Source organism: Mizuhopecten yessoensis, unplaced genomic scaffold (genome assembly GCF_002113885.1).
Source record: "Mizuhopecten yessoensis strain PY_sf001 unplaced genomic scaffold, ASM211388v2 scaffold6069, whole genome shotgun sequence".
Classification (NCBI taxonomy): Eukaryota; Metazoa; Mollusca; class Bivalvia; order Pectinida; family Pectinidae; genus Mizuhopecten; species Mizuhopecten yessoensis.
Window position 1 is genome coordinate 82,604 of NW_018406364.1, and position 27,956 is coordinate 110,559.

Here is a 27,956-nt window from a genome sequence, read left to right on the forward strand (position 1 = left end):
CTCCTCCCAAGATACATGTATGTTCTTCTTGGCTCACTAGCTTAAAGAACAATTAGGAAATTCTAGAACCTCAAAGTCTTAATAGAAAACTATCTGACAGATTGCATACTTGCCAACTCTCCCTATTTTGGAAGGAGACTTCGGACTTTGTGCCCTAAAATTCAACCAGTAAATTTGCAAAAAGTTTTACCATGATGATCCTAAAATATTAATGAAATATTCATAACAAATTGAGTTTTTCATGTAGTATGTTATACAGTTAAACATTACTTAATATTGAACTTTTAAACCAAGAATTCCACGGGAGTGGATGTGTCGCCTGCTCAGCGCTTTTAGTAAGAGTTATGATGTAAACAGATATGCCAAAATGCAGGAAGTTGAAACTCGACAGAAAAATCTGTAATATATGTTGAACATTATTGCTTCTAACATGACCGTACAAAATTTGAAAGGAACTGATTAAAAAATCTACAAATTTCATAGAATTTTTCACAAGACAGATATTTTGTTACCTTCTGTCCTTCTTCACAAACATGTACGAAAAAAATGTCTAAATTTATGTCATGTCTGTTTTGAGAGATTAGAGACTGAGCAAGGACAGGAGACTGAGAGTTTGATACAAAAAATATTGTTATTCTGCGGAATTCGTTTTTTCCCTTTGAAGAGTGTTCAAAGTAGCAGTTAACTTATATTACCTTCTTTCTCTATGTAGACAACCAATCTGAACACACATTAGATTTCTCCTGACAGGGGAGGTAATTCATCGACAGCTGACAACCAAGGATTCCTGGGAAAATACAATAAATTATTTGTCATGAAATTTGTGTAACATCACAAATAAACATAATCTCAGATATTTGGTTGTTTAACTGATTCTCATATTGAAAAACAAGAGGACCAGGGGCCTTAATATCTCACCTGGTATTTTATTTTTCAATTTAAAACCTGCTGAGTACCATACAGGTTTATCAAAGGAGTACAAGAAACAAAGTTGCAAGAAGAACTACATATAAATCTGTTTTGGTGGGAAAGACACCAAGAAAATGAGTTTCCATGTTATGTCGCAATTTTCCTCTATTACCCCTATTTGGCCTCATATGCATCTTTTTATACAAATTAAACAAATTGAGGTTTTTTTCCCTAAGCATGCACCACATTTGGTTTAAATCCCTTCATTTGTACAGAAGGGAAAATATTTTTTTTCTATTTCCCCTATTGGGCCCTGCTCCTCTGCCTGGGGGGCACATCTTCCATTTATAAATATTCAATTCCCTTTGCCCAAAGATTCTCTAGAACAAGTTTGGTTAAAATCCCTTCAACGGTACAGAAGGAGAAGGATCTTTAATGTTTTCCTCTATTTCCCCTAAATGGCCCCACTCATCTGCCCCAAAGAAGGGGGTCCACACACCTCAGTTTAAACAAAATTGATTAGTTTGTCCCTAATCATGCTTCAGACTGCATTTGGTTTAAATCCCTTCACTTGTATAGTATTTGGACCCACCCCTACGCCCCTAGGGGGGCCACACCCTCCATTTATACAAACTTGAGTCTCCTTTGTCCAAAGATGCTCTAGGACAAATTTGGTCAAAATCCTTCTATTGGTTGAGAAGAAGATTTTTAAAAATTTACCTATTTTCCTCCTATTTGGCCCCGCCCCTCTGCCCCCAGGGGGAACCATACCCTCTTTTTATACAAAACTGAGAACCCTTTAGACAATGATGCTGACCAGACCAAATTTGGTCAAAATCACTTCATCGGTACAAAAGAAGAAGGATCTTTCATGTTTTCCTCTATTTCCCCTAATGGGCCCCACCCATCTGCCCCTAGAAGGGGGCCCACACACCTCAGTTTATACAAAATTGATTCTTTTGTCCCTAATCATGCTTCAGACTGCATTTGGTTTAAATCCCTTCACTTGTATAGTAGGAGAAAAAAAATCTTCTATTTCCCCTATTCGGCCCCGCCCTCCCCCTCCAGAGGGGCCACACCCTCCATTTATACAAACTTGAGTCTCCTTTGTCTAAAGATGCTCTGAGACAAATTTGGTCAAAATCCCTATATTGGTTGAGAAATAGAAGATTTTTAAAGATTAACCTATTTTCCCCCTATTTGGCCCCGCCCCTCTGCCCCAGGGGGACCATACTCTCCGTTTATACAAAACTGAGAACCCTTTGGCCAATGATGCTCCAGACCAAATTCGGTCAAAAGCCTCTGAGCTGTTCAGGACTAGTAGAGTTTGGGCCAGGTGAAAAAACAATATTCATTATTCACCTTTACTGTATTAGACTTGATAAGGGTGTCGTCAATCAGTGCTGAAAAGAGTGCGTTCCAGGATTTTTTTAGAATATAACTCAAACGCTTATGCTTATGGGTGGATTGGTCGTGTGGTTAACACTCCGGCCTGCCACACAACTCCAACAACCTAGGTGGAGTATAAAATGGTCTGGGGTGGGTGTTGCAGTATCTGTTGTATATTATTTTATTTTTTCATGATTATAAAAATTTTGGATTGCGTGTTTGGGTCTTAATGCTCCCTCTACTGACCTGCCTTAATGCCCCCTCTACTGACCTGTCCTAATGCTCCCTCTATTGACCTGTCTTAATGCTCCCTCTACTGACCTGTCTTAATGCTCCCTCTACTGACCTGTCTTAATGCTCCCTCTGCTGACCTGTCTTAATGCTCCATCTACTGACTTGTCGTAATGCTCCCTCTACTGACCTGTCTTAATGCTCCCTCTACTGACCTGTCTTAATGCTCCCTCTACTGACCTGTCTTAATGCTCCCTCTACTGACCTGTCTTAATGCTCCCTCTACTGACCTGTCTTAATGCTCCCTCTACTGACCTGTCTTAATGCTCCCTCTACTGACCTGTCTTAATGCTCCCTCTACTGACCTGTCTTAATGCTCCCTCTACTGACCTGTCTTAATGCTCCCTCTACTGACCTGTCTTAATGCTCCCTCTACTGACCTGTCTTAATGCTCCCTCTACTGACCTGTCTTAATGCTCCCTCTACTGACCTGTCTTAATGCTCCCTCTACTGACCTGTCTTAATGCTCCCTCTACTGACCTGTCTTAATGCTCCCTCTACTGACCTGTCTTAATGCTCCCTCTACTGACCTGTCTTAATGCTCCCTCTACTGACCTGTCTTAATGCTCCCTCTACTGACCTGTCTTAATGCTCCCTCTACTGACCTGTCTTAATGCTCCCTCTACTGACCTGTCTTAATGCTCCCTCTACTGACCTGTCTTAATGCTCCCTCTACTGACCTGTCTTAATGCTCCCTCTACTGACCTGTCTTAATGCTCCCTCTACTGACCTGTCTTAATGCTCCCTCTACTGACCTGTCTTAATGCTCCCTCTACTGACCTGTCTTAATGCTCCCTCTACTGACCTGTCTTAATGCTCCCTCTACTGACCTGTCTTAATGCTCCCTCTACTGACCTGTCTTAATGCTCCCTCTACTGACCTGTCTTAATGCTCCCTCTACTGACCTGTCTTAATGCTCCCTCTACTGACCTGTCTTAATGCTCCCTCTACTGACCTGTCTTAATGCTCCCTCTACTGACCTGTCTTAATGCTCCCTCTACTGACCTGTCTTAATGCTCCCTCTACTGACCTGTCTTAATGCTCCCTCTACTGACCTGTCTTAATGCTCCCTCTACTGACCTGTCTTAATGCTCCCTCTACTGACCTGTCTTAATGCTCCCTCTACTGACCTGTCTTAATGCTCCCTCTACTGACCTGTCTTAATGCTCCCTCTACTGACCTGTCTTAATGCTCCCTCTACTGACCTGTCTTAATGCTCCCTCTACTGACCTGTCTTAATGCTCCCTCTACTGACCTGTCTTAATGCTCCCTCTACTGACCTGTCTTAATGCTCCCTCTACTGACCTGTCTTAATGCTCCCTCTACTGACCTGTCTTAATGCTCCCTCTACTGACCTGTCTTAATGCTCCCTCTACTGACCTGTCTTAATGCTCCCTCTACTGACCTGTCTTAATGCTCCCTCTACTGACCTGTCTTAATGCTCCTTCTACTGACCTGTCTTAGTGCTCCCTCTACTGACCTGTCTTAATGCTCCCTCTACTGACATGTCTTAATGCTTTCTCTAATTACCTGTCTTAATGCTCCCTCTACTGACCTATCTTAATGCTCCCTCTACTGACCTGTCTTAATGCTCCCTCTACTGACCTGTCTTAATGCTCCCTCTACTGACATGTCTTAATGCTCCCTCTGCTGACCTGTCTTAATGCTCCCTCTATTGACCTGTATTAATGCTCCCTCTACTGACCTGTCTTAATGCTCCCTCTACTGACCTGTCTTAATGCTCCATCTACTGACCTGTCGTAATGCTCCCTCTACTGACCTGTCAGGTATAAGAAATGAATGCATAATAAAGTGTGTTTTAAAACTTGTGACAGTTAGTTAATTGGGATGCCTCTAAATAATGTCCAGCTATAATATCATCCCTGACTTTAGTTCAAAAACGGTTGTTGTTGATTTTTTAGACACTTCTCATAAACTGTGGCATTACATTTTAAAGATTGACAATGGGAATGAAGATTTAAAAATAATATCTAAATCTGCATTGATCTATATATTTATGGAGAAATAGAGCTATCAATGGCTGACCAGAGTTGTCCTTGGAGAGAGATAGAGCTATCAATGGCTGACCAGGGTTGGCCTTGGGGAGAGATAGAGCTATCAATGGCGGGCCAGGGTTGTCCTTGGAGAGAGAAAGAGCTATCAATGGCTGACCAGGATTGTCCTTGGAGAGAGATAGAGCCATCAATGGCTGACCAGGGTTGGCCTTGGAGAGAGATAGAGCTATTCATGGCTGACCAGGGTTGTCCTTTGAGAGAGATAGAGCTATCAATGGCGGACCAGGGGTGTCCTTGGAGAGAGATAGAGCTATCAAAGGCTGACCAGGGTTGTCCTTGGAGAGAGATAGAACTATCAATGGCTGACCAGGGTTGGCCTTGGAGAGAGATAGAGCTATTCATGGCTGACCAGGGTTGTCCTTTGAGAGAGATAGAGCTATCAATGGCTTACCAGGGTTGTCCTGGGAGAGAGATAGAGCTATCAATGGCGGACCAGGGGTGTCCTTGGAGAGAGATAGAGCTATCGATGGCTGACGAGGGTTGTCCTTGGAGAGAGATAGAACTATCAATGGCTGACCAGGGTTGTCCCTGGAGAGAGATAGAGCTATCAATAGCTGACCAGGGTTGTCCTTGGAGAGAGATAGAACTATCAATGGCTGACCAGGGTTGTCCTCGGAGAGAGATAGAGCTATCAATGGCTTACCAGGGTTGTCCTGGGAGAGAGATAGAGCTATCAATGGCTGACCAGGGTTGTCCTTGGGGAGAGATAGAGCTATCAATGGCTGAACAGGGTTGTCCCCTTGGGGAGAGATAGAGCTATCAATGGCTGACCAGGGTTGTCCTTGGAGAGAGATAGAGCTATCAATAGCTGACCAGGGTTGTCCATGGAGAGAGATAGAGCTATCAATGGCTGACCAGGGTTGTCCTTGGAGAGAGATAGAGCTATCAATGGCTGACCAGGGTTGGAACGTAGGCATTAATACAAGTCTGTAAGCTTGGGTGTATTTATGTACGCTTCAATGAACATTGTACAGCTACACAATACTGTCAATACAAAGCTATAAACAATGAACTATCAATGACAGATAATGATCAGTTTTCTTCAAGTCAATTGAACAGTGATACAATTATCATATCATGAGTAACAAATGGGATGTTTCAAAACCAAATTATAAGCTTGATTATCAAAATGATAAAAACTAGATAGCTCAAACAGATTTTGAACTGGGTTTGTATATAGCTAATCATTTTGGGTAAAGTTATAAACTATTTAATACAAATTCAGGTACAAATTCCAAACACTATTGTGATAAAGACCCATTTCCTTACCGTAGGACAGGGTACGGATAGGTATAAAATATAAACTTTATTGATCTTACAACAGTCGTGAAACAAGTTTTAACAACTTTTATCAATCACTCTTGTTGGGCCAGGTGTTAGCAGGCAGGGAGTCTTAATATGGCAGAAAACTGGAGTACCCGGAGAAAACCCACGGATGTGGTTGGGCAGGTACCCATGATCCCATATCTTTTCACGTTCAATCGGGGAATCAAACCGCAGCCGCCTTGGTGAAAGGCGAATGCACTATCCACTGCGCCATCCGACCACCCTGTATGTAGTTTTGGTAGCTAAGAGGTGTCAGTGTTTTTCACAGATGTATTTCAATGTAAATCAACCTGCGGACTTGCATTCTTAGGTAATTGTAACCAGCGAACTAGCAAGCATTCCGAATATGATTAAGACATTTCTTTTTTTCCAAAAAATAACTGTGAAAAAATCTAAAACAACGAAAATGTTTGAAATACAGAAATAAATCAAATATCTGGAGGCTGGGGAGTAGGAGTGGCGATTGGGGGGAGTCGGGTGTTGATCATTACAGCTGATCAGCCATGTTCTCACAGAACACTGATTTATCATATTCAGTCCTGTAACCCCAAATATATATCCAGTAATTTTTCAAGATAACTTTTACAACAGCCCGTTCCTACATAAAGTAGGAAAATATAGCATTATTTTTATTGAAGTTGGGAAGACATTTCTGATTTTTTCTTCATTTTGGGAAAATAAATCACTTTTTAGCCAGTATAAACAGCCTGTATTTGGCTATAAAACTAGGCAAAATAAAACACTGATACATTGTACCATATTGTAGGGATGTAAAATTCCACTAGGCCAACATACGGGGCTACTAGTAGTAGATTTCAAGTTTGAGGCTATTGAAATATTCAATAGTTACTGAAAAAAGGTAGGTCAGACTTTTAGAAATGTTAATCCCAATAAACCTGGAGGCTAATTTTCTAAGTATGAAATTGTACACCCCTGTTTTGTCTTAAATTTCTTTCTTACAATCTTACTAAAGCTGGTTATTTTTTCTCAAATTATTTATCAAAGTTGAAAACACTGCAGTTGTTGCATACATGTGTAGTAGGACGAGGAATAGTGATAAAGATAGTGCCGTCGCTGGGGCTCGAACCCACGACCCTTGGCTCTCCAGTCTGATGCTCTACCACTGAGCTAAAGGGAGATTCCCTACAGCTAACGCTTGTAAGGCAACCTAACCAATGCACATCTTTTACACTATTCCTCCCTTTTTTCAAACACCAACCCAGATTCTTCGACTCCTCGCCAAGGGTTCTCCTACTTTACAATTCTTTCTCCACGCTCTACCACTGAGCTAAAGGGAGATTCCCTACAGCTGACGCTAAGTGTAAGGCAACCTAATCAATGCACATCTTTTACACTATTCCTCCCTTTTTTAAAACACCAACCCAGATTCTTCGACTCCTCGCCAAGGGTTCTCCTACTTTACAATTCTTTCTCCACGCTCTACCACTGAGCTTAAGGGAGATTCCCTACAGCTGATGCTAAGTGTAAGGCAACCTAATCAATGCACATCTTTAACACTTAAGCTGGTGACAATATTTTCTCTATTATAAATCACGTGTGAAATCACTGTAGTTGTTGCGTACATGATCAGTGAAATAACGGCAGACACTGTTCAGGCATATTCGGTGATCGTACAGCGATGTGGGTCAAAGTTGGATTAAATGCTCACTCCACTGAACAAGACGGTGCTAGTAACTCAACTCTGTATACACAGTCATCAGGCTAGCCTACCTTGTTTAAAGATCCCCATACCACTGCCAAAACTACAACTTTGTATACACAATTATCAGGCTAACCTGCCTTGTTTAAAGATCCTCATACCACTGCCAACACTACAACTCTGTATACACAGTCATCAGGCTAACCTCCCTTGTTTAAAGATCCCAATACCACTGCCAACACTACAACTCTGTATACACATTCATCAGGCTAACCTGCCTTGTTTAAAGATCCCCATACCACTGCCAACACTACAACTCTGTACACACAGTCATCAGGCTAACCTGCCTTGTTACTACAACTTTGTATACACAGTCATCAGGCTAACCTACCTTGTTTAAAGATCCCAATACCACTGCCAACACTACAACTCTGTATACACAGTCATCAGGATAACCTGCCATGTTACTACAACTCTGTATACACAGTCATCAGGCTAACCTACCTTGTTACTACAACTCTGTATACACAGTCATCAGGCTAACCTACCTTGTTACTACAACTCTGTATACACAGTCATCAGGCTAACCTCCCTTGTTTAAAGATCCCCATACCACTGCCAAAACTACAACGCTGTATACACAATCATCAGGCTAACCTGCCTTGTTACTACAACTCTGTATACACAATCATCAGGCTAACCTGTCTTGTTACTACAACTCTGTATACACAGTCATCAGGCTAACCTGCCTTGTTACTACAACTTTGTATGCACAGTCATCAGGCTAACCTACCTTGTTTAAAGATCCCAATACCACTGCCAACACTACACCTCTGTATACACAGTCATCAGGCTAACCTGCCTTGTTACTACAACTCTGTATAGACAATCATCAGGCTAACCTGCCTTGTTACTTCAACTCTGTTTACACAATCATCAGGCTAACCTGCCTTGTTTAAAGATCCCCATACCGCCGCCAACACTACAACTCTGTATACACAGTCATCAGGATAACCTGCCATGTTACTACAACTCTGTATACACAGTCATCAGGCTAACCTACCTTGTTACTACAACTCTGTATACACAGTCATCAGGCTAACCTCCCTTGTTTAAAGATCCCAATACCACTGCCAACACTACACCTCTGTATACACAGTCATCAGGCTAACCTGCCTTGTTACTACAACTTTGTATACACAGTCATCAGGCTAACCTACCTTGTTACTACAACTCTGTATACACAGTCATCAGGCTAACCTGCCTTGTTTAAAGATCCCCATACCACTGCCGACACTACAACTCTGTATACACAATCATCAGGCTAACCTGCCTTGTTACTACAACTCTGTGTGGGATACTATTTTTCTGACATGTCTAGATCAAGCTTTAGTAAATCGGTTCTGAAAAGGAACTCATCAGGCTAACCTACCTTGTTACTACAACTCTGTATACACAGTCATCAGGCTAACCTCCCTTGTTTAAAGATCCCCATACCACTGCCAAAACTACAACGCTGTATACACAATCATCAGGCTAACCTGCCTTGTTTAAAGATCCCCATACCACTTCCAACACTACAACTCTTTATACACAATCATCAGGCTAACCTGCCTTGTTTAAAGATCCCCATACCACTGCCGACACTACAACTCTGTATACACAATCATCAGGCTAACCTGCCTTGTTTAAAGATCCCAATACCACTGCCAACACTACAACACTGTATACACAGTCATCAGGCTAACCTCCCTTGTTTAAAGATCCCAATACCACTGCCAACACTACACCTCTGTATACACAGTCATCAGGCTAACCTGCCTTGATTAAAGATCCCCATACCACTGCCAACACTACAACTCTGTATACACAATCATCAGGCTAACCTGCCTTGTTTAAAGATCCCCATACCGCCGCCAACACTACAACTCTGTATACACAGTCATCAGGCTAACCTCCCTTGTTTAAAGATCCCCATACCACTGCCAAAACTACAACTCTGTATACACAATCATCAGGCTAACCTGTCTTGTTACTACAACTCTGTATACACAGTCATCAGGCTAACCTGCCTTGTTACTACAACTCTGTATACACAATCATCAGGCTAACCTGCCTTGTTACTACAACTCTGTGTGGGATACTATTTTTCTGACATGTCTAGATCAAGCTTTAGTAAATCGGTTCTGAAAAGGAACTCATAACATGTGAAACAATTTTTAAGGAAGAAATTTATTAAGAAGAAAATGAACAAAAAAAATTGAAAACATTGTTCTGAGTGTTAGATACTTGCCAACCCTCCCTATTTTGGGCTTTAAAGTTTAGCATTTTCAACCAATGAATTTGCTCAGTTTTTTCTATTTTCTAAGATCTGATGATTTCATCTGAAAGAACAAATTAATAGATGGTGTATAAAGACACATTAATGTTTTTAATTTAGAACACATGTAAATACTCCATGGAAATTTCAAAATGTTGGCAAAGTATGGTGTTAAAATGCACCTGCGCTAGACAAGGAATTAAACCCTGGACACATCTACTCTAACCAACTGAGCTACCTCCCTGTCACCAGTAGTTACAGAGCCCAACCCTGGACACATTTACTCTAACCAACTGAGCTACCTTTCTGTCAACAGTAGTTACAGAGCCCGACCCTGGACACTTCTACTCTAACCAACTGAGCTACCTCTCTGTCAACAGTAGTTACAGAGCCCAACCCTGGACATATTTACTCTAACCAACTAAGCTACCTCCCTGTCAACAGTAGTTACAGAGCCCAACCCTATACACACATTTACTCTAACCAACTGAGCTACCTCCCTGTCAACAGTAGTTACAGAGCCCAACCCTGGACACATTTACTCTAACCAACTGAGCTACCTCCCTGTCAACAGTAGTTACAGAGCCCAACCCTGGACACATTTACTCTAACCAACTGAGCTACCTCCCTGTCAACAGTAGTTACAGAGCCCAACCCTGGACACATTTACTCTAACCAACTGAGCTACCTCCCTGTCAACAGTAGTTACAGAGCCCAACCCTGGACACATTTACTCTAACCAACTGAGCTACCTCCCTGTCAACAGTAGTTACAGAGCCCAACCCTGGACACATTTACTCTAACCAACTGAGCTACCTCCCTGTCAACAGTAGTTACAGAGCCCAACCCTGGACACATTTACTCTAACCAACTGAGCTACCTCCCTGTCAACAGTAGTTACAGAGCCCAACCCTGGACACATTTACTCTAACCAACTGAGCTACCTCCCTGTCAACAGTAGTTACAGAGCCCAACCCTGGACACATTTACTCTAACCAACTGAGCTACCTCCCTGTCAACAGTAGTTACAGAGCCCAACCCTGGACACATTTACTCTAACCAACTGAGCTACCTCCCTGTCAACAGTAGTTACAGAGCCCAACCCTGGACACATTTACTCTAACCAACTGAGCTACCTCCCTGTCAACAGTAGTTACAGAGCCCAACCCTGGACACATTTACTCTAACCAACTGAGCTACCTCCCTGTCAACAGTAGTTACAGAGCCCAACCCTGGACACATTTACTCTAACCAACTGAGCTACCTCCCTGTCAACAGTAGTTACAGAGCCCAACCCTGGACACATTTACTCTAACCAACTGAGCTACCTCCCTGTCAACAGTAGTTACAGAGCCCAACCCTGGACACATTTACTCTAACCAACTGAGCTACCTCCCTGTCAACAGTAGTTACAGAGCCCAACCCTGGACACATTTACTCTAACCAACTGAGCTACCTCCCTGTCAACAGTAGTTACAGAGCCCAACCCTGGACACATTTACTCTAACCAACTGAGCTACCTCCCTGTCAACAGTAGTTACAGAGCCCAACCCTGGACACATTTACTCTAACCAACTGAGCTACCTCCCTGTCAACAGTAGTTACAGAGCCCAACCCTGGACACATTTACTCTAACCAACTGAGCTACCTCCCTGTCAACAGTAGTTACAGAGCCCAACCCTGGACACATTTACTCTAACCAACTGAGCTACCTCCCTGTCAACAGTAGTTACAGAGCCCAACCCTGGACACATTTACTCTAACCAACTGAGCTACCTCCCTGTCAACAGTAGTTACAGAGCCCAACCCTGGACACATTTACTCTAACCAACTGAGCTACCTCCCTGTCAACAGTAGTTACAGAGCCCAACCCTGGACACATTTACTCTAACCAACTGAGCTACCTCCCTGTCAACAGTAGTTACAGAGCCCAACCCTGGACACATTTACTCTAACCAACTGAGCTACCTCCCTGTCAACAGTAGTTACAGAGCCCAACCCTGGACACATTTACTCTAACCAACTGAGCTACCTCCCTGTCAACAGTAGTTACAGAGCCCAACCCTGGACACATTTACTCTAACCAACTGAGCTACCTCCCTGTCAACAGTAGTTACAGAGCCCAACCCTGGACACATTTACTCTAACCAACTGAGCTACCTCCCTGTCAACAGTAGTTACAGAGCCCAACCCTGGACACATTTACTCTAACCAACTGAGCTACCTCCCTGTCAACAGTAGTTACAGAGCCCAACCCTGGACACATTTACTCTAACCAACTGAGCTACCTCCCTGTCAACAGTAGTTACAGAGCCCAACCCTGGACACATTTACTCTAACCAACTGAGCTACCTCCCTGTCAACAGTAGTTACAGAGCCCAACCCTGGACACATTTACTCTAACCAACTGAGCTACCTCCCTGTCAACAGTAGTTACAGAGCCCAACCCTGGACACATTTACTCTAACCAACTGAGCTACCTCCCTGTCAACAGTAGTTACAGAGCCCAACCCTGGACACATTTACTCTAACCAACTGAGCTACCTCCCTGTCAACAGTAGTTACAGAGCCCAACCCTGGACACATTTACTCTAACCAACTGAGCTACCTCCCTGTCAACAGTAGTTACAGAGCCCAACCCTGGACACATTTACTCTAACCAACTGAGCTACCTCCCTGTCAACAGTAGTTACAGAGCCCAACCCTGGACACATTTACTCTAACCAACTGAGCTACCTCCCTGTCAACAGTAGTTACAGAGCCCAACCCTGGACACATTTACTCTAACCAACTGAGCTACCTCCCTGTCAACAGTAGTTACAGAGCCCAACCCTGGACACATTTACTCTAACCAACTGAGCTACCTCCCTGTCAACAGTAGTTACAGAGCCCAACCCTGGACACATTTACTCTAACCAACTGAGCTACCTCCCTGTCAACAGTAGTTACAGAGCCCAACCCTGGACACATTTACTCTAACCAACTGAGCTACCTCCCTGTCAACAGTAGTTACAGAGCCCAACCCTGGACACATTTACTCTAACCAACTGAGCTACCTCCCTGTCAACAGTAGTTACAGAGCCCAACCCTGGACACATTTACTCTAACCAACTGAGCTACCTCCCTGTCAACAGTAGTTACAGAGCCCAACCCTGGACACATTTACTCTAACCAACTGAGCTACCTCCCTGTCAACAGTAGTTACAGAGCCCAACCCTGGACACATTTACTCTAACCAACTGAGCTACCTCCCTGTCAACAGTAGTTACAGAGCCCAACCCTGGACACATTTACTCTAACCAACTGAGCTACCTCCCTGTCAACAGTAGTTACAGAGCCCAACCCTGGACACATTTACTCTAACCAACTGAGCTACCTCCCTGTCAACAGTAGTTACAGAGCCCAACCCTGGACACATTTACTCTAACCAACTGAGCTACCTCCCTGTCAACAGTAGTTACAGAGCCCAACCCTGGACACATTTACTCTAACCAACTGAGCTACCTCCCTGTCAACAGTAGTTACAGAGCCCAACCCTGGACACATTTACTCTAACCAACTGAGCTACCTCCCTGTCAACAGTAGTTACAGAGCCCAACCCTGGACACATTTACTCTAACCAACTGAGCTACCTCCCTGTCAACAGTAGTTACAGAGCCCAACCCTGGACACATTTACTCTAACCAACTGAGCTACCTCCCTGTCAACAGTAGTTACAGAGCCCAACCCTGGACACATTTACTCTAACCAACTGAGCTACCTCCCTGTCAACAGTAGTTACAGAGCCCAACCCTGGACACATTTACTCTAACCAACTGAGCTACCTCCCTGTCAACAGTAGTTACAGAGCCCAACCCTGGACACATTTACTCTAACCAACTGAGCTACCTCCCTGTCAACAGTAGTTACAGAGCCCAACCCTGGACACATTTACTCTAACCAACTGAGCTACCTCCCTGTCAACAGTAGTTACAGAGCCCAACCCTGGACACATTTACTCTAACCAACTGAGCTACCTCCCTGTCAACAGTAGTTACAGAGCCCAACCCTGGACACATTTACTCTAACCAACTGAGCTACCTCCCTGTCAACAGTAGTTACAGAGCCCAACCCTGGACACATTTACTCTAACCAACTGAGCTACCTCCCTGTCAACAGTAGTTACAGAGCCCAACCCTGGACACATTTACTCTAACCAACTGAGCTACCTCCCTGTCAACAGTAGTTACAGAGCCCAACCCTGGACACATTTACTCTAACCAACTGAGCTACCTCCCTGTCAACAGTAGTTACAGAGCCCAACCCTGGACACATTTACTCTAACCAACTGAGCTACCTCCCTGTCAACAGTAGTTACAGAGCCCAACCCTGGACACATTTACTCTAACCAACTGAGCTACCTCCCTGTCAACAGTAGTTACAGAGCCCAACCCTGGACACATTTACTCTAACCAACTGAGCTACCTCCCTGTCAACAGTAGTTACAGAGCCCAACCCTGGACACATTTACTCTAACCAACTGAGCTACCTCCCTGTCAACAGTAGTTACAGAGCCCAACCCTGGACACATTTACTCTAACCAACTGAGCTACCTCCCTGTCAACAGTAGTTACAGAGCCCAACCCTGGACACATTTACTCTAACCAACTGAGCTACCTCCCTGTCAACAGTAGTTACAGAGCCCAACCCTGGACACATTTACTCTAACCAACTGAGCTACCTCCCTGTCAACAGTAGTTACAGAGCCCAACCCTGGACACATTTACTCTAACCAACTGAGCTACCTCCCTGTCAACAGTAGTTACAGAGCCCAACCCTGGACACATTTACTCTAACCAACTGAGCTACCTCCCTATCAACAGTAGTTACAGAGCCCAACCCTGGACACATTTACTCTAACCAACTGAGCTACCTCCCTGTCAACAGTAGTTACAGAGCCCCGGTATACAGGGGCCTGTTCGTTTATGTGAAACAACAGTTTTATGTGTTTACAAATATAACATTTTCGGGTATAAATCCTTGCAGACCTTTAAATGTTATGCAGGCCTTGCAAGGCTTTGTCAAGGCTCCCCTGAAAGCAGCATCAGATTTCTTTGTCCGACCTTATTTCATAAACGTGCATTTCTGGTCCAACCGGTTCAACTGTTTGGATCGCGATAAACGAAAGCGGCCCTCAGGTTACCGCAGGTACATGTATATCCAAAATAAAATTAAGGGGAAATAACTGTGCGCAGGAAATGTTACAGTGGCATTCTCTAGTGTTTGCCCTACAGGGGGATAAGGATCCTTAACTCATTCACCCCTGAAATTTCATAATGAACTATTCCAAACTTTGAATTGGAGGAGCTCAAATGTGTCTTAAGGGGTGAATGAGTTAAATCCTGCATCAGAACAATCCTATAAATCTGATAGGGAGCCAGTTACTCGTGTACTCTACTGTGTACTAACTTGTACCCGATTCAATAGGTAACCAGCTAGGCTTGTCCAAGCAAAATCACCTATCATTTTAATGATCTTGTGACAATGACTTCAAATTTGACCTATGATGTCAATGTTACCTTTTTACATGTAAGATTACCGATACTTTTATCCTCAACCATGCGGCCATTGAGTATAAATAAAGTACAGTGCTTACATAGGTCTAGTAAACGCTTACCATACTCGTTATTTACAGGGTCCTTAGATGACCTTTGTCTAGGTACATTGATATCAATTAGGTCGTTAACATCGGAAAAATAACCATAATCATCACCTTCGGCTTCAAAGAAATCAGGGAGATCCGTAGTCCTACCGTTAAAGTCACAAAGTAGGCAAATATACTTGTTATCCTGTATTTGGAAAGATAAAAGGTCGTTTTCGACGCTTCAAAAAGTTCAGACGAAGAATACTTTGAACTACTGGGAGGTATATAAACTATTCCAAATATCATATGACCATTATATTTAAAAACATCACCCTTCATTTTGAGCCACATAATGTGATTACAATCAATTTCTATAATACTTAAATGTTTCACAGTAAACAACTATGCCACCAGATTTAATAGTGGACAAACATTTTCTGTGTTTACAAAATGCAGTGTAACCTTCAATATCAACAGAATCTGCATTATCAGTCTTAGTTTCAGTAAGACATTAGATCATTATTTGACAGATATTCGGGAATTTGAGTTTACCTACAAGACCATTGACACTAATACTCAAAATGTTAAACTGTTTATGATTGGTACAGACATTGTGGACTCCCTCCACGGCATAGTATGCAGTTTTAACAAAAGTAAGTACACAGATATACAATGATGAGTACACAGCAACAGAGACGTCTGGTGGGGGGAGGGGGGGGGGGGGCTNCAGTCTCTATGATAATCACTTATTTTTCTGAAACTGACCTGAGCAAGTTAACATGCTCCTAAGCATATTCAAAGTCATCTTCCTTATCAAAACATGTGTCAAATATCAGGGGGAACACAATTTGTTCGCCATAAGTCGAATTTCTCCCTAACTCTTTTTTCAGACAGAATCTGTTCGCCCTAATAGGATTCCTCGGAAAAATATATATAAAGAAAACACCAAATAATAACTAGAAACTAGTTTTTGTGAACAAAAACATATGCCTCCATCTATTAGCCAATAGACAAACTTCTGTATAAAAAGTACACAAAGGGCCATATCTCTTTATATAGTGGGGCACCAGATCGGAAGTTAGAATGGGACACACCTATATACTTCCCAAGATACGTAACTATAACAAGTTTGGTCAAAGTAGGTGAAAAAACATGGAAGTTATGCTGTGGAGAAACTTCGGTATTAAAAACAAACAAAGGGCCATTAACTCTATATACAGTTCGTCACGAGACCGGATTTACATGCGAGATATTCCGCCTTTAAGATACTCGAATATGGTAAGTTTGGTCAACGTAGGTGAAATAACATGGAACTTATGCTCCAGGCAAACTTCTGTATTAAACAAAGGGCTATAACTCTGTATAAAGTGGGGCACTGGACCTAATTATAGTGCACTGCACACCTTCTGTGGACGATGCAGGTATACTTTAAGTTTGATCAATATATCTTCAAAGGTTTAGAAGTTATGCTGTGGACAAACTTTGATAACAAAAAAAATCAAAGGGCCATAACTCTGTATATAGTGGGGCACAAAACCCTATTTTAGTGCGAGAGATTCCACCTTCCCCAGATACATACAAAAATGTTAATATGGTAAGTTTGGTCAACGTAGGTGAAATATCAATTCATGGAACTTATGTTACGGACAAACTTCGGTATTAAAATAAACAAAGGGCTATAACTCTGTATATAGTGGGGCACGAAACCTTGTTTCAGTGCACTGCACACCTTCTATGGTTGATGCACGAATTCATCAAGTTTCATAAATATATCTTTAACAGTTTAAAATGTATTGCCCGGACAAGTTGCGATGAGAAGAACCAGAAGAACAATATGTCTCCCTTCATTCGAAGGGGAGACATAATAAGACTTAATGTATGTGCTGAACCCGCTATCGCTATACAATAGTAGATCCTACTTTAGAATCAGGCCATTTCTATAGTTTACTGCTACATTTCAGGATACCATAAACTGAAGTACTCAGGGCTGACAAAAGAGGAAACTCATGTGAAATATATCATTCGTATTATTAAACTGTTATATTATTTTATAAATTCCAAACAACACCTAATGAATTGGTGACACATGTCTTGCTACTTCTTCTGCCTAAAAGTAAATTAAAGCCTGTAGAATCAGATAACCTAACACGATACGCTATGTTTTGTTTAAGCAGTGTTTAGAAGGATACTTATTAACTTTATTGGTATCATAAAATATTTTTCAAAACCATTCTCGTATTATATAATTCATTTATGTGAAAATAATAATATCACATTTCATCATTTAATCATTGGAAATCATACTGAAGGTAGGATTAGGTATAGACATCTCTGTGGTCCTACAGTCCACTGAAGTAACCAATTAACATTCCAAACATTTTTGAATTGTTAAGGCCTTTTCGACCAGAGAGTATTTTCTTCAGGTATTTTTTTTGTGTCATGCTAACATCTCGACGCATTTATTTTAGTTAATTTTTTGTGTCATGGTGTTTTTTTTATTTTGTCATGGTGTTTCTTTATTTTGTGTCAAGCTATAACAGCATGACACATTTATTTTACTCTATTTTTGTGTCAGGCTGCTATCGGACATCGTAGCTAACTGTAAGTAAAATAATGTACATAATATTGTTATTAGCTAACTATAAGTCCAGCGGAAGTTTATCGACAATCTATCATACATCACAAAAAGCCATTGGCTTACCTCGATGTCAACCAGTGATTCAGTGATTCCGTCACTAGGCCTAATATTCATATATTGTTCATATTTTCTGGAGCCTGTAGTCGCACGTACCGCATTACAATGCATGTGTAGAAGTACGGGTTGTTAGGGTGTGTATAGGCCTATACTGGTTTTGTCTGGCATCAGTAATTTAGCGTTCAGTTACGACAAGCACACGTCAGCTCTCTCTCTCGTGTTTTTTTATTCTCACGTGAAAACTTACCTTCCCGAGGCGGCACCACCAGGAGACATCGTTATATACGTATACACAACAGTGTATATACAGTACGTATGTACTGTCAACAATGTGTGTGCGAAAAAGGTCAAGGGTTAATCCGGTGTCCATAGAAAAATATGCACCTATTATAGTTATGTCGCTACATGAAGGTAGCTAGACTAAGCCATTTTCGTTTACTAGTAAAATATAATTTGATACTGCTTTCAGGCGAGCCCTGACAAAGCCTTGCAAAGCCTGCATAAACATTTACATAAATAAAACATAAAACTACATGTATCAGTATTATATGGATTGGTTTTACAAAGATATTTAATTGTAGCAGAGACTATATATATGGCTTTGTATGACTCTGATTGTAGAATACATGTACATAACGTTATATAATTAGTATGTTCGACATGTGACAAATCACGTTCTTTGTTCTGACAGATAGAAATTAAAAGAACTTCAGGTTATATACGGCCTTATAATAAGTTACTAAACTAAATATATGTGGTTGAAAGTGAATATACAGCAGCTGCCACTAGAAGCTTTAATGTAAACCTGCCCAGAGGCTGATACAGCCAATGGTTGTTTGTTCGTTGTCTAGCAAGACGCTAGAAAACAAAAGCATATATGCAATAGGAAGTAGAAAGAAATTTAACAATGGGTACAGCAGGTTTAATCTGTACGCTCTAACGCAAATCCCCGTTCAGTCTGCAGGAGGTAATTACCATATTATAGTCGCCCAGTCGAATTATGCAATGGGTATCCGTTTCTCAATCCCCGACCTGCAAGGACGTATTATTGTGTGCAAATATAAATGCAGTTTATAAAGGAAATGGATCGTCTAATGAAGTTTTAAACTACAAACCTATTTCAGTAAAATTACGAAAAAAAACTCTGTTTCAATACCTGTTGCAGAATTCTATAATCACCAAGCACAAATCTGACTTTACTCCAGGGCCCAGTTGTTCAAAGGGTGATTAGCTAAATCAGGATAGAGCAAATCTTAGTTTTTGTGTATCTTTAAGACTCGGCCTTTGAATTAGTTATAACTTTCTAGATATAAAAAAGTTAATAGAGTGAACATGCATGCAAAATTGTGAGATTTTACCTTGTATGTTGACGAAATTATTAAAGGTTGAAAAATGCCGTTAAACTGTGATTAAGTAATTAACCACCTTAACTTTTAAACAACGGGGCCCTGGTAAGTGATTGTAATATGGACCGGGGTAAGGAGATTATATTTACTTTCTGTGGTATTAGTTAAGAAGTTTTGATTCGGTTTGTCACAATGGTCTAGTTCAAAACTTAGGACATATGGTATTGTTGGTAAATTGCTTCTCTGGTTTGAAAATTATTTAACAGACAGAATGTAAAGGGTTAGCGCTAAAGGATAGGCCTATCACTCTCAATTTAGGACTATAATTGTAGGGGTACCTCAGGGATCTGTTCTGGGGCCACTTCTGTTTCTTCTTAATATTATTGATATTAATATCTATGTTTCTACTAATATTAAACTTTTTGCAGATGACACTTCTCTGTTTGTAATCATAGACAAAAAAAAGCGTTCAGGCAGCCCAGGAACTCTTGAGTGACCTTGCAGACCTTAGTGAGTGGACATAAAAATATTTATATGGGATATAAATTTCAACCCAAATTAACTAAGTCAGTTGTATTTTCTAGAAAACATAACCACGTGCAACTCCCATAATATTTCCAAAATAGTCAAATTACTGATTCAAAAACACATAAACACTTAGGACTAACTTTTACAGACGACGTATCATGGAAACAGCACATACAGATTTTACATGAAAAAAGCATAATAGACAAAACATTCTTCGTTATGTTACTAGTTAAAATAGATATATTGTATTTTTAAGACCAATTTCAAAGTATGCAGACACAGTATGGGGAACTGCACCTCTGTAAAATTAAAAGCGGCTAGGATTTTTACCGGTTTTCTTTCAGGGACATCACACAATAAACTCTACAATGGTTGGGAAACTTTGTCTACATGGCGGTATAAGCATGTATAGGTGATAATACTGTTATGCCGGATGGCTGGCTGTGTTCTTCAATAACAACACAAAGATCGTCCGAGTTTTCAGTGCAACCTTTTAATGGCGGTAAAACTCAACGAACCCCGGATAACGTGCTTCCGCGTCTCACATCAAATCCGGGGACCGGACCCCGATTTCCGGAAGAGGTAAATCCGCATTACACCACCCCTTCCAGGCTCCTTTAGCTCCTGCTAAAGGTCAAGCTTGGTAGGCTGCTTATATGCCCGGCCGTAACGCGAGGACCGGGATGGTTCATCTGAGATGGTTCGCTGTGAACACATCCCAGTTGGCACAGGTGTCTTTGGCTCTTCCTCTGGTAAACTGGCTTTCAGCGATTGTTGGCTGTTCTGCGACTCGTGGTGGTTTTCCTCTGTCCCGAACTTCTTATCCATGGTTGGAAGATGGTCTTCCTCAGCAATCGTTGGGAGAGAGGAGGTACCAAGATCATGCTTTATCTTGGTAACCCAGGCCGGGATGACCTCAGACAAATATTGTTTTAGCCGGTCATGGTGAAGAACTGAAGCCTTCTTGCGGCCACGGACCTCATACACGACCGGACCAAATTTCTTGGTGATCACAAAAGGACCATTCCAAACAGATTGGAGTTTCGGAGATTGTCCAACAGATCGTGATTGGTTCTTCACGTATACAAGATCCCCGACGTGGTACTCTCTTCCCCTAGCCCGTAGATCATATACTTTTTTCTGATGTACCTTTGAAGCCCTCAATGTTTTCCTAGCTAATTCCTCTGTAATGTGCATACCCTCTAACATCCGGTCGAGGTAGGTGGGTGCGTCATCAGAGGAACGCGAAATATCCGGATCCATGTAGATCAGCTCGGGAGGAGAATGGACCTCCCTACCCAGCATCAACAGGTTTGGTGTAAATCCTGTCGCAGGGTGTGGCGTACTTCGATAAGCAGACAGAAGAAGGGGAATGTTCTCATCCCAATGCGCCTGGCCATGATCTAGATAACACCTGATCATCTGCAACAGCGTGCGGTTAAACCGCTCAACCTGACCATTAGATGAAGGGTGATAGGGCGTAGTCCTGGTTTGTGCGATTCCGAGTAACCGGCATACTTCCTTGAACAGGGCGCTTTGGAAGTTTCGTCCTTGATCCGTGTGGATCTCCAGGGGTACGCCAAATCTAGAGATGAACTCCAGGACCAGTTTTTTTGCTGTCGTGTTACTGTCCTGTTGTGTGATTGGGTAAGCCTCGACCCACTTCGTGAACTGGTCGATGATGACAAGTATGTATTTGTTCCCAGCATCACTAATAGGAAAAGGCCCCACGACATCCAATTGTATCCTGTCCATTGGCGCTCCGCAGATGTAGGTCTGAAGAGGTGCTCTCATAGTTCTACTACTCTTCTTTTCAGCGGCACATACATGACATTTCCGAACAAATATGCTCACATCCATCGACATGTTGTGCCAGTGAAAGTCCTTCTTCACTCGTTCCAGAGTTCTCTTCTCCCCTTGATGACCGGAGTAAACAGCTTCATGACATGCCTGCATGATCTCTTTTCTCATCTGGAATGGAACCAGGAGTCGCAGTGACTCCTGTCCATTTGCCTCCCACTGGTAGTAGAGAACATCGTGTATCAGTTTGAACTGCTGAAGGGTTAGTAGATACTTCCGCAGAGCAGGACTTCTTGCTTGCGCCTCACCCAGAGGAACTGTCTCGCTGTTGGCCACACATGAATACAGTTGTTTTAGATCCTCATCTTGCATCTGTTCTTCGTGAAGTTCCATCGGACTTTTGGTCTGTAGCCAGTTACATTGAGGAATATCGTCCTTCGTATTAGAGTCCTCTCCGGTCTCAGAGTGTTTTTCGACAGCAGTTACCTCCGCCGAACGAACAGCTATAGGCACAATATCGTCAACATCCTCCTCGAATCTTTCCCACGCAGTCTGTAGTTTTGCACAGTACATACATCCTCCACAGGGTAGAGTTTCAACGGTGGCACCCGCGAAGTAGCAAGGGCACGAATCGTGATCCGGAATCCGTGACATGGCATCAGCGTTCACATGCAGCTTCCCAGCACGGTGTTCGATGTCAAAAGAGTATTGACTGACCTCCTCTAGCCATCTCGCCAGCTGTCCCTGTGGTGACTTGAATCGGAAAAGCCATGACAAACTGCTATGGTCTGTGCGTAATAAGAACCTCCGGCCAAGAAGATAATGTTTGAAATGCTGGCAGAAAGCAACAACTGCAAGAAGTTCGCGTCGTGTCACACAATATTTCTCCTGTGCAGGGGTCAGTCTTCTACTTGCATATGCAACAACTTTCTCCTCCCCATCTTGGACTTGCGAAAGAACGGCGCCTATACTCCTGTTAGAAGCATCCGTATCTATGACAAATTTGCAATTCTCCAACGGGTATGACAATATCGGAGCAGTGGTAATTGCCTTCTTCAGGGCCTCGAATGCCTCACACTGACGGTCTTCCCATACAAATTTTACCTCCTTCCGTGTGAGGTCATGCAGTGGCAGAGCGATCTCTGCATAATTTTGAACGAACCGTCTGTAGTAGTTGGTAAGTCCTAGAAAAGACTGAAGCTCCCTACAGTTGCTTGGCACAGGCCAATTCAGGACGTCATCTACCAACTTTGGATTGGTGGAGATTCCATCACCGTTAATAATGTGTCCCAGGAAGAGGACTTCCTCACGAAACAAACGGCACTTCTTGGCTTTCAGCTTCAGACCGTGTTCACGGATCCGGGAGAAAACCTGACGCAGATGTTGCATATGTTCTTCAAAAGACCTGGATGCCACTATCACATCGTCCAGATAAATAAGAAGTATGACCCACTGAAACCCTCTAAGTACGAGCTCCATTGCACGCTGGAAAGTTGAGGGAGAGTTGGATAAGCCAAAAGGCATTCTGGTGTACTCAAAGAGCCCCTGTTTGGTGACAAAGGCGGTCTTTGATCTGTCCATCTCATCAACTTCAATTTGGTGGTAGCCACTCATTAAGTCTACGGTGGAAAATAGAGTCGCACCACTAAGCGTATCAAGGCACTCTTCAATTTTTGGAAGTGGGTAAGCATCTTTTACACTGACCTCATTCACCTTTCGATAGTCTATGCACCAACGCACACCACCATCTTTCTTGCGAACAAGTACTACCGGTGATGCCCATTCAGAACTAGATGGAATGACAACACCAGTGTCAAGAAGTTTTTGTAGATGGGCGTCCTCCTCAGCTTGAAAACCCAATGGTGTCCTTCTTGCGGGTTGACGTATAGGTTTGTTTTCACCTGTGTCAATCTTATGTCTGACTCCGCTGAATCTGCCTAGGTCGTAGTCATCCTTAGCAAATATATCAGGAAAGTCATTCAGCAGCATACAGAGATCCTCTTTTTGATTTGATGACAGTCCTTTTGAGGACTCTTCAAAAATATCCTGTACATGCAACGGAACCTCTCCGTTTGTCCCAGGGGCCTCTTGTAAATGTTCTGGCTCGACACTGGTGTTTACGGAAGGCTCCCTGCTCATATTTGGGTCCCAAGCTAGGTCAGCTTCCTCAACTTTTCCTAGAAATGTGCCATTTGTGAGTTTAATCTCGCTATCCTTCAGGTTGAGAACTCTCACAGGAATAGTTTGATTCATAGAGACAAGACATGACCCAACTCGCATTCCGCTTTGATGATTGAATGCCTCCAGTATTGCTTGAGAAGTGTCTGATGGTGTCTCCAATCTTCCGATGATTATTTTCTCACTTCCTGGTGGCACCACAACATCTGCATGTACTCTAACTATACTCCTGGCAATAGCAGTCCCAGATCTGTTCAACTGAGAGTGTCCTGGGATTACTTTTCCGTTGACTTCCAGGTTCTTTTCTCCAGTATGGATAATGGCCTGTACAGATTGGAGTAGATCAATGCCCACCAGTATGTTGTCTCTGATAGGAGCTATCACAACTGGTAATTCCCTCACCTCTTCCCCAATTTGGAGAGTCGCAGTGACTACACCTAATCCTGTCATCTCTGCACCATCCTCAGCTGTCATTAGACGAATTTCTTTCTTTGGCTTAGCATACAGCAAATTTATTTCATTTGCCCATTTCTCAGAGATGACTGTGGCGTCGGCCCCAGTATCAATAACCGCTTCAGTTGTTGTTCCATTGACCGTTACTGGGACGATAATGCTTTTCTCTGTCCTATTGGTCCGGGTGATCTTAACATCATGCTGTGGTGAGCGAGAACGGGGACTGTTCGGTGGTGTGGGCGATCTTGATCTCCTAGAGCTGCAATCTCTTTGGAAGTGTCCCTTACCACCACATCTGTAACATTCCTTTCCTTCCTTGCTAAACCCACTTTGGCGTTCGTTCCCTAACTGGTCGAATCTTGCGCGACACTCTAGCGAGCTATTCCGAACAAGATCCTCAAGCTGTTTCATCCGAACATCTAATTTACTGAGGTTGTCCGACTCTAAGGCAGTGTTTGGCAGTTGAACACGCTGTGTATTCAACGCTTCTTCGTCATCGGAGACATTTTTTACACCAGCCCCATCAGCCCATGAAACGCGCCGAGCCTTGTCTCGTATCTCTTTCTCCCTACCGATGGTGGCTTTGAAGTTATGTTCTTGTGAAGTAACCATTTCAATAGCCTCATTGATAGTTTTTGGTTTCTTGTTCAACACATCATAAGATACCTTGGGGTTCTTGTACCCCTTGAGGAATGCCTCTGCAGCCAATTGATCTTGCAAGTCGAGATCTACATTAGGATAAGCAAGGGTAACTAGGCGCCAAACCTCTTCCCCAAATTCGTCATTACTTAGGCTGCGTTGCCTTACTTCGTGTAATTTTGATCTCGCTGTTGTGGGTGGGTCTCTTCGTCCGAACCGCTTGATCAGACTATCCTTTAGATTCCTGTAATCTCTTCTCATCTCCCTTGGTAAGGAGCAGATGTACCACATGGCCCTTCCTTTTAGACATTCGTAGAGTCTGTCCACTTTCTCATTGTCTGTCCAGTTATAACGCTCTGCTAACCGTTCAAAGGGAACAATAAAAACCTCTATATCCTCCTTTCCCTCAAACACTGGAAGTTTTGTTTGAGGACCCTTTCCTTGATGTCTGTTCAGCATACGTCCCATATCCTGTCTTTCCAATGAGGGGGTACTGGATAGTGCAGAGTTCTGTCCATTTAAGTTTGGACTTGAATATGAGCGTTCTCTATCCTGGATCACCCGGAGTTCTTCGTCAAAACCACCAAACGATCCTCTGTCTGTCGACCTTCCAAATTCCTGTTGTGGACCCATAGATGAAAATGTACTCTGTGCAAGCGGTGCTTGATGTCCTATGGCATTTTGAATATCATGACGTGTCTCTTGCATGAAGGACTTCATCATTTCACTTTGTGCCTCGAAGCTTCGTTTCTTTTCGTCTTCAAACTCCACCATAGTTTGCCGAAACATCTTCATTTGTGTATCACGCTGCTCATCAAAACTTTTCATTACGAATTGAAGCATATCATATGCCGCAGCTGACGCAGTGTCAACTGAAGACTCTCCTTCCCCTGGTGTGACTTCTTGTTCTTTATCACACATTTTGTTCAAATGCTAACTGTAACAGTTCCTGTTGGTCGACGTGGACTTCCAAAATGTCCTGGTCCACAAAACAAGTTTTCACAATATTTAATTCAAGTCGCCTAAACCACTTCCTCGCCAAGAGTTCCCCAGGGTGGAGACCGTCCTCCAATAATTCTATGAAATATCGCTCTTTTCCCTTTTTTCGACAATCACGAAGATCAGCATTGAATTTAAGTGTTGTGGTACCAAGTTCTGTGTTGAGAAGTTCAATTTGAGAGTTCAAGAAGTGTACCTGGCTGGCAACTTCAGCATCTGTTTCTAGAAACTTGCTCGGATTATGGTGACCTTGGATATCATTGTAAAGGCTAACCGAATAAACAGGTACTCCAATAAATTGAATTTTGCACCCCTGTTTTATTGTGTAGTCCCTCGCTCTTTTGTAGCAGTTGATAATTTTGTGTATAGTGTTAACACAGGTACCAGAAATGTTTATATAACAGCCTTGCTTTGAGGTTATGTCGCATGTACCAGCCCAGAAATAAACATAAACAGGTTTACCAAATTTCTGCTTGAGGATGGGAATTTGTTCTTTTAGTAGGGATACTAGGGTTGATGAGTTTGCACCACCTTTACATGAGAACTGTATCGGAAGTTTTGGATTACTGCCCCTGTGTACCACTGCAAGGCGCTTTCCTTTGCTGTCGGATACTAGCAGGGGGGTCAAATCAGCCTCGTGAGGTGGTATTGTCACGTTGTGTGATTTAAGGTAGTCTACGAGATCCTTCTCCGACCTCTGAAAGATAATGTTTGACCGTTCGCAGTGAACGATTCGTTTGGAAGCAATTCCAGTGTTCGCAGTGAACACCAATACGAAAATACATGTAAAACGAAAGTACAAGAACAAAGGCTAAATATAGGCACACAAAACAGTAAATTACCCAAACCAAGTAAATTAGTTATTGTGCTCTTACTTTGTGAAAGTAATAAATGAGTTATAGTAATCAAATTACAAAATAATCATTTAAATGACGAGTAACAACCCACAAACACAAAATGCAGCGCGATTACCTGTAGCAGACCTCTGTCCACTTTGAGGTACGAATTGCAATACATTACACAAAAAGAAACGGGTTTTGGACTCCCTGCATGGCGTATAAGCAAAATCCCACTTCTGACACCACTTGTTATGCCGGATGGCTGGCTGTGTTCTTCAATAACAACACAAAGATCGTCAGAGTTTTCAGTGCAACCTTTTAATGGCGGTAAAACTCAACGAACCCCGGATAACGTGCTTCCGCGTCTCACATCAAATCCGGGGACCGGACCCCGATTTCCGGAAGAGGTAAATCCGCATTACAATACATTGACAGTCACGGCAATACTTACCCGATGTCACAAGTCCTTTTGTTAACAATCATAATAACATTCCCTACTCTCTCAGACAAACCAGACCTTCTAACCCACCTGTATGTAGAACTGACAACGTGACAAACCAGACCTTCTAACCCACCTGTATGTTGAATTTACAACGTGACAAACCAGACCTTCTAACCCACCTGTATGTAGAACCATCTGTATGTAGAACTTACAATGTGACAAACCAGACCTTCTAACCCCCCTGTATGTAGAGCTTACAACGTGACAAACCAGACCTTCTAACCCACCTGTATGTAGAACTTACAACTTTTTGTCAGTTTTCCGCTTCACGTGCCGCAATATTAACAAAACAGTCTAAAAGCAAACACGTAAATAATCATCCACGAAACGTTTGGATCGTTTGCAATTGACCTGCATTTCCTTTTCCGTCTGTTGATATATATA

General features: G+C 42.6%; 2 protein-coding genes across 2 annotated transcripts in view; both read right to left on the reverse strand.

The window, feature by feature from the left end:
* The window catches only part of LOC110451485 (beta-hexosaminidase-like), a 73,356-nt gene extending 54,912 nt beyond the window's left edge, over positions 1-18,444 (reverse strand). Inside the window, exons 1-2 of the mRNA XM_021499528.1 lie at positions 18,295-18,444; positions 696-787 (exon numbers count right to left, since the gene is read on the reverse strand). The gene's annotated coding sequence lies outside the window, so the exon portion shown is untranslated. The remainder of the gene's footprint in view (positions 1-695; positions 788-18,294) is intronic.
* Positions 18,445-20,780: 2,336 nt separating this feature from the next.
* LOC110451483 lies at positions 20,781-27,248 on the reverse strand. Its single transcript, XM_021499522.1, has 2 exons — positions 27,204-27,248; positions 20,781-26,928 (listed from the first exon to the last, which is right to left on the reverse strand). Exon 2 carries the CDS (start codon positions 26,151-26,153, stop codon positions 20,790-20,792), a length of 5,364 nt encoding a protein of 1,787 aa, XP_021355197.1. The 5' UTR covers positions 26,154-26,928; positions 27,204-27,248; the 3' UTR covers positions 20,781-20,789.
* Between the last annotated feature and the right edge of the window lie 708 nt (positions 27,249-27,956).

Excerpts from the sequence above, each read along its gene's own strand:
- LOC110451483 (XM_021499522.1), bottom strand. The coding sequence starts at position 26,153 with ATGTGTGATAAAGAACAAGAAGTCACACCAGGGGAAGGAGAGTCTTCA.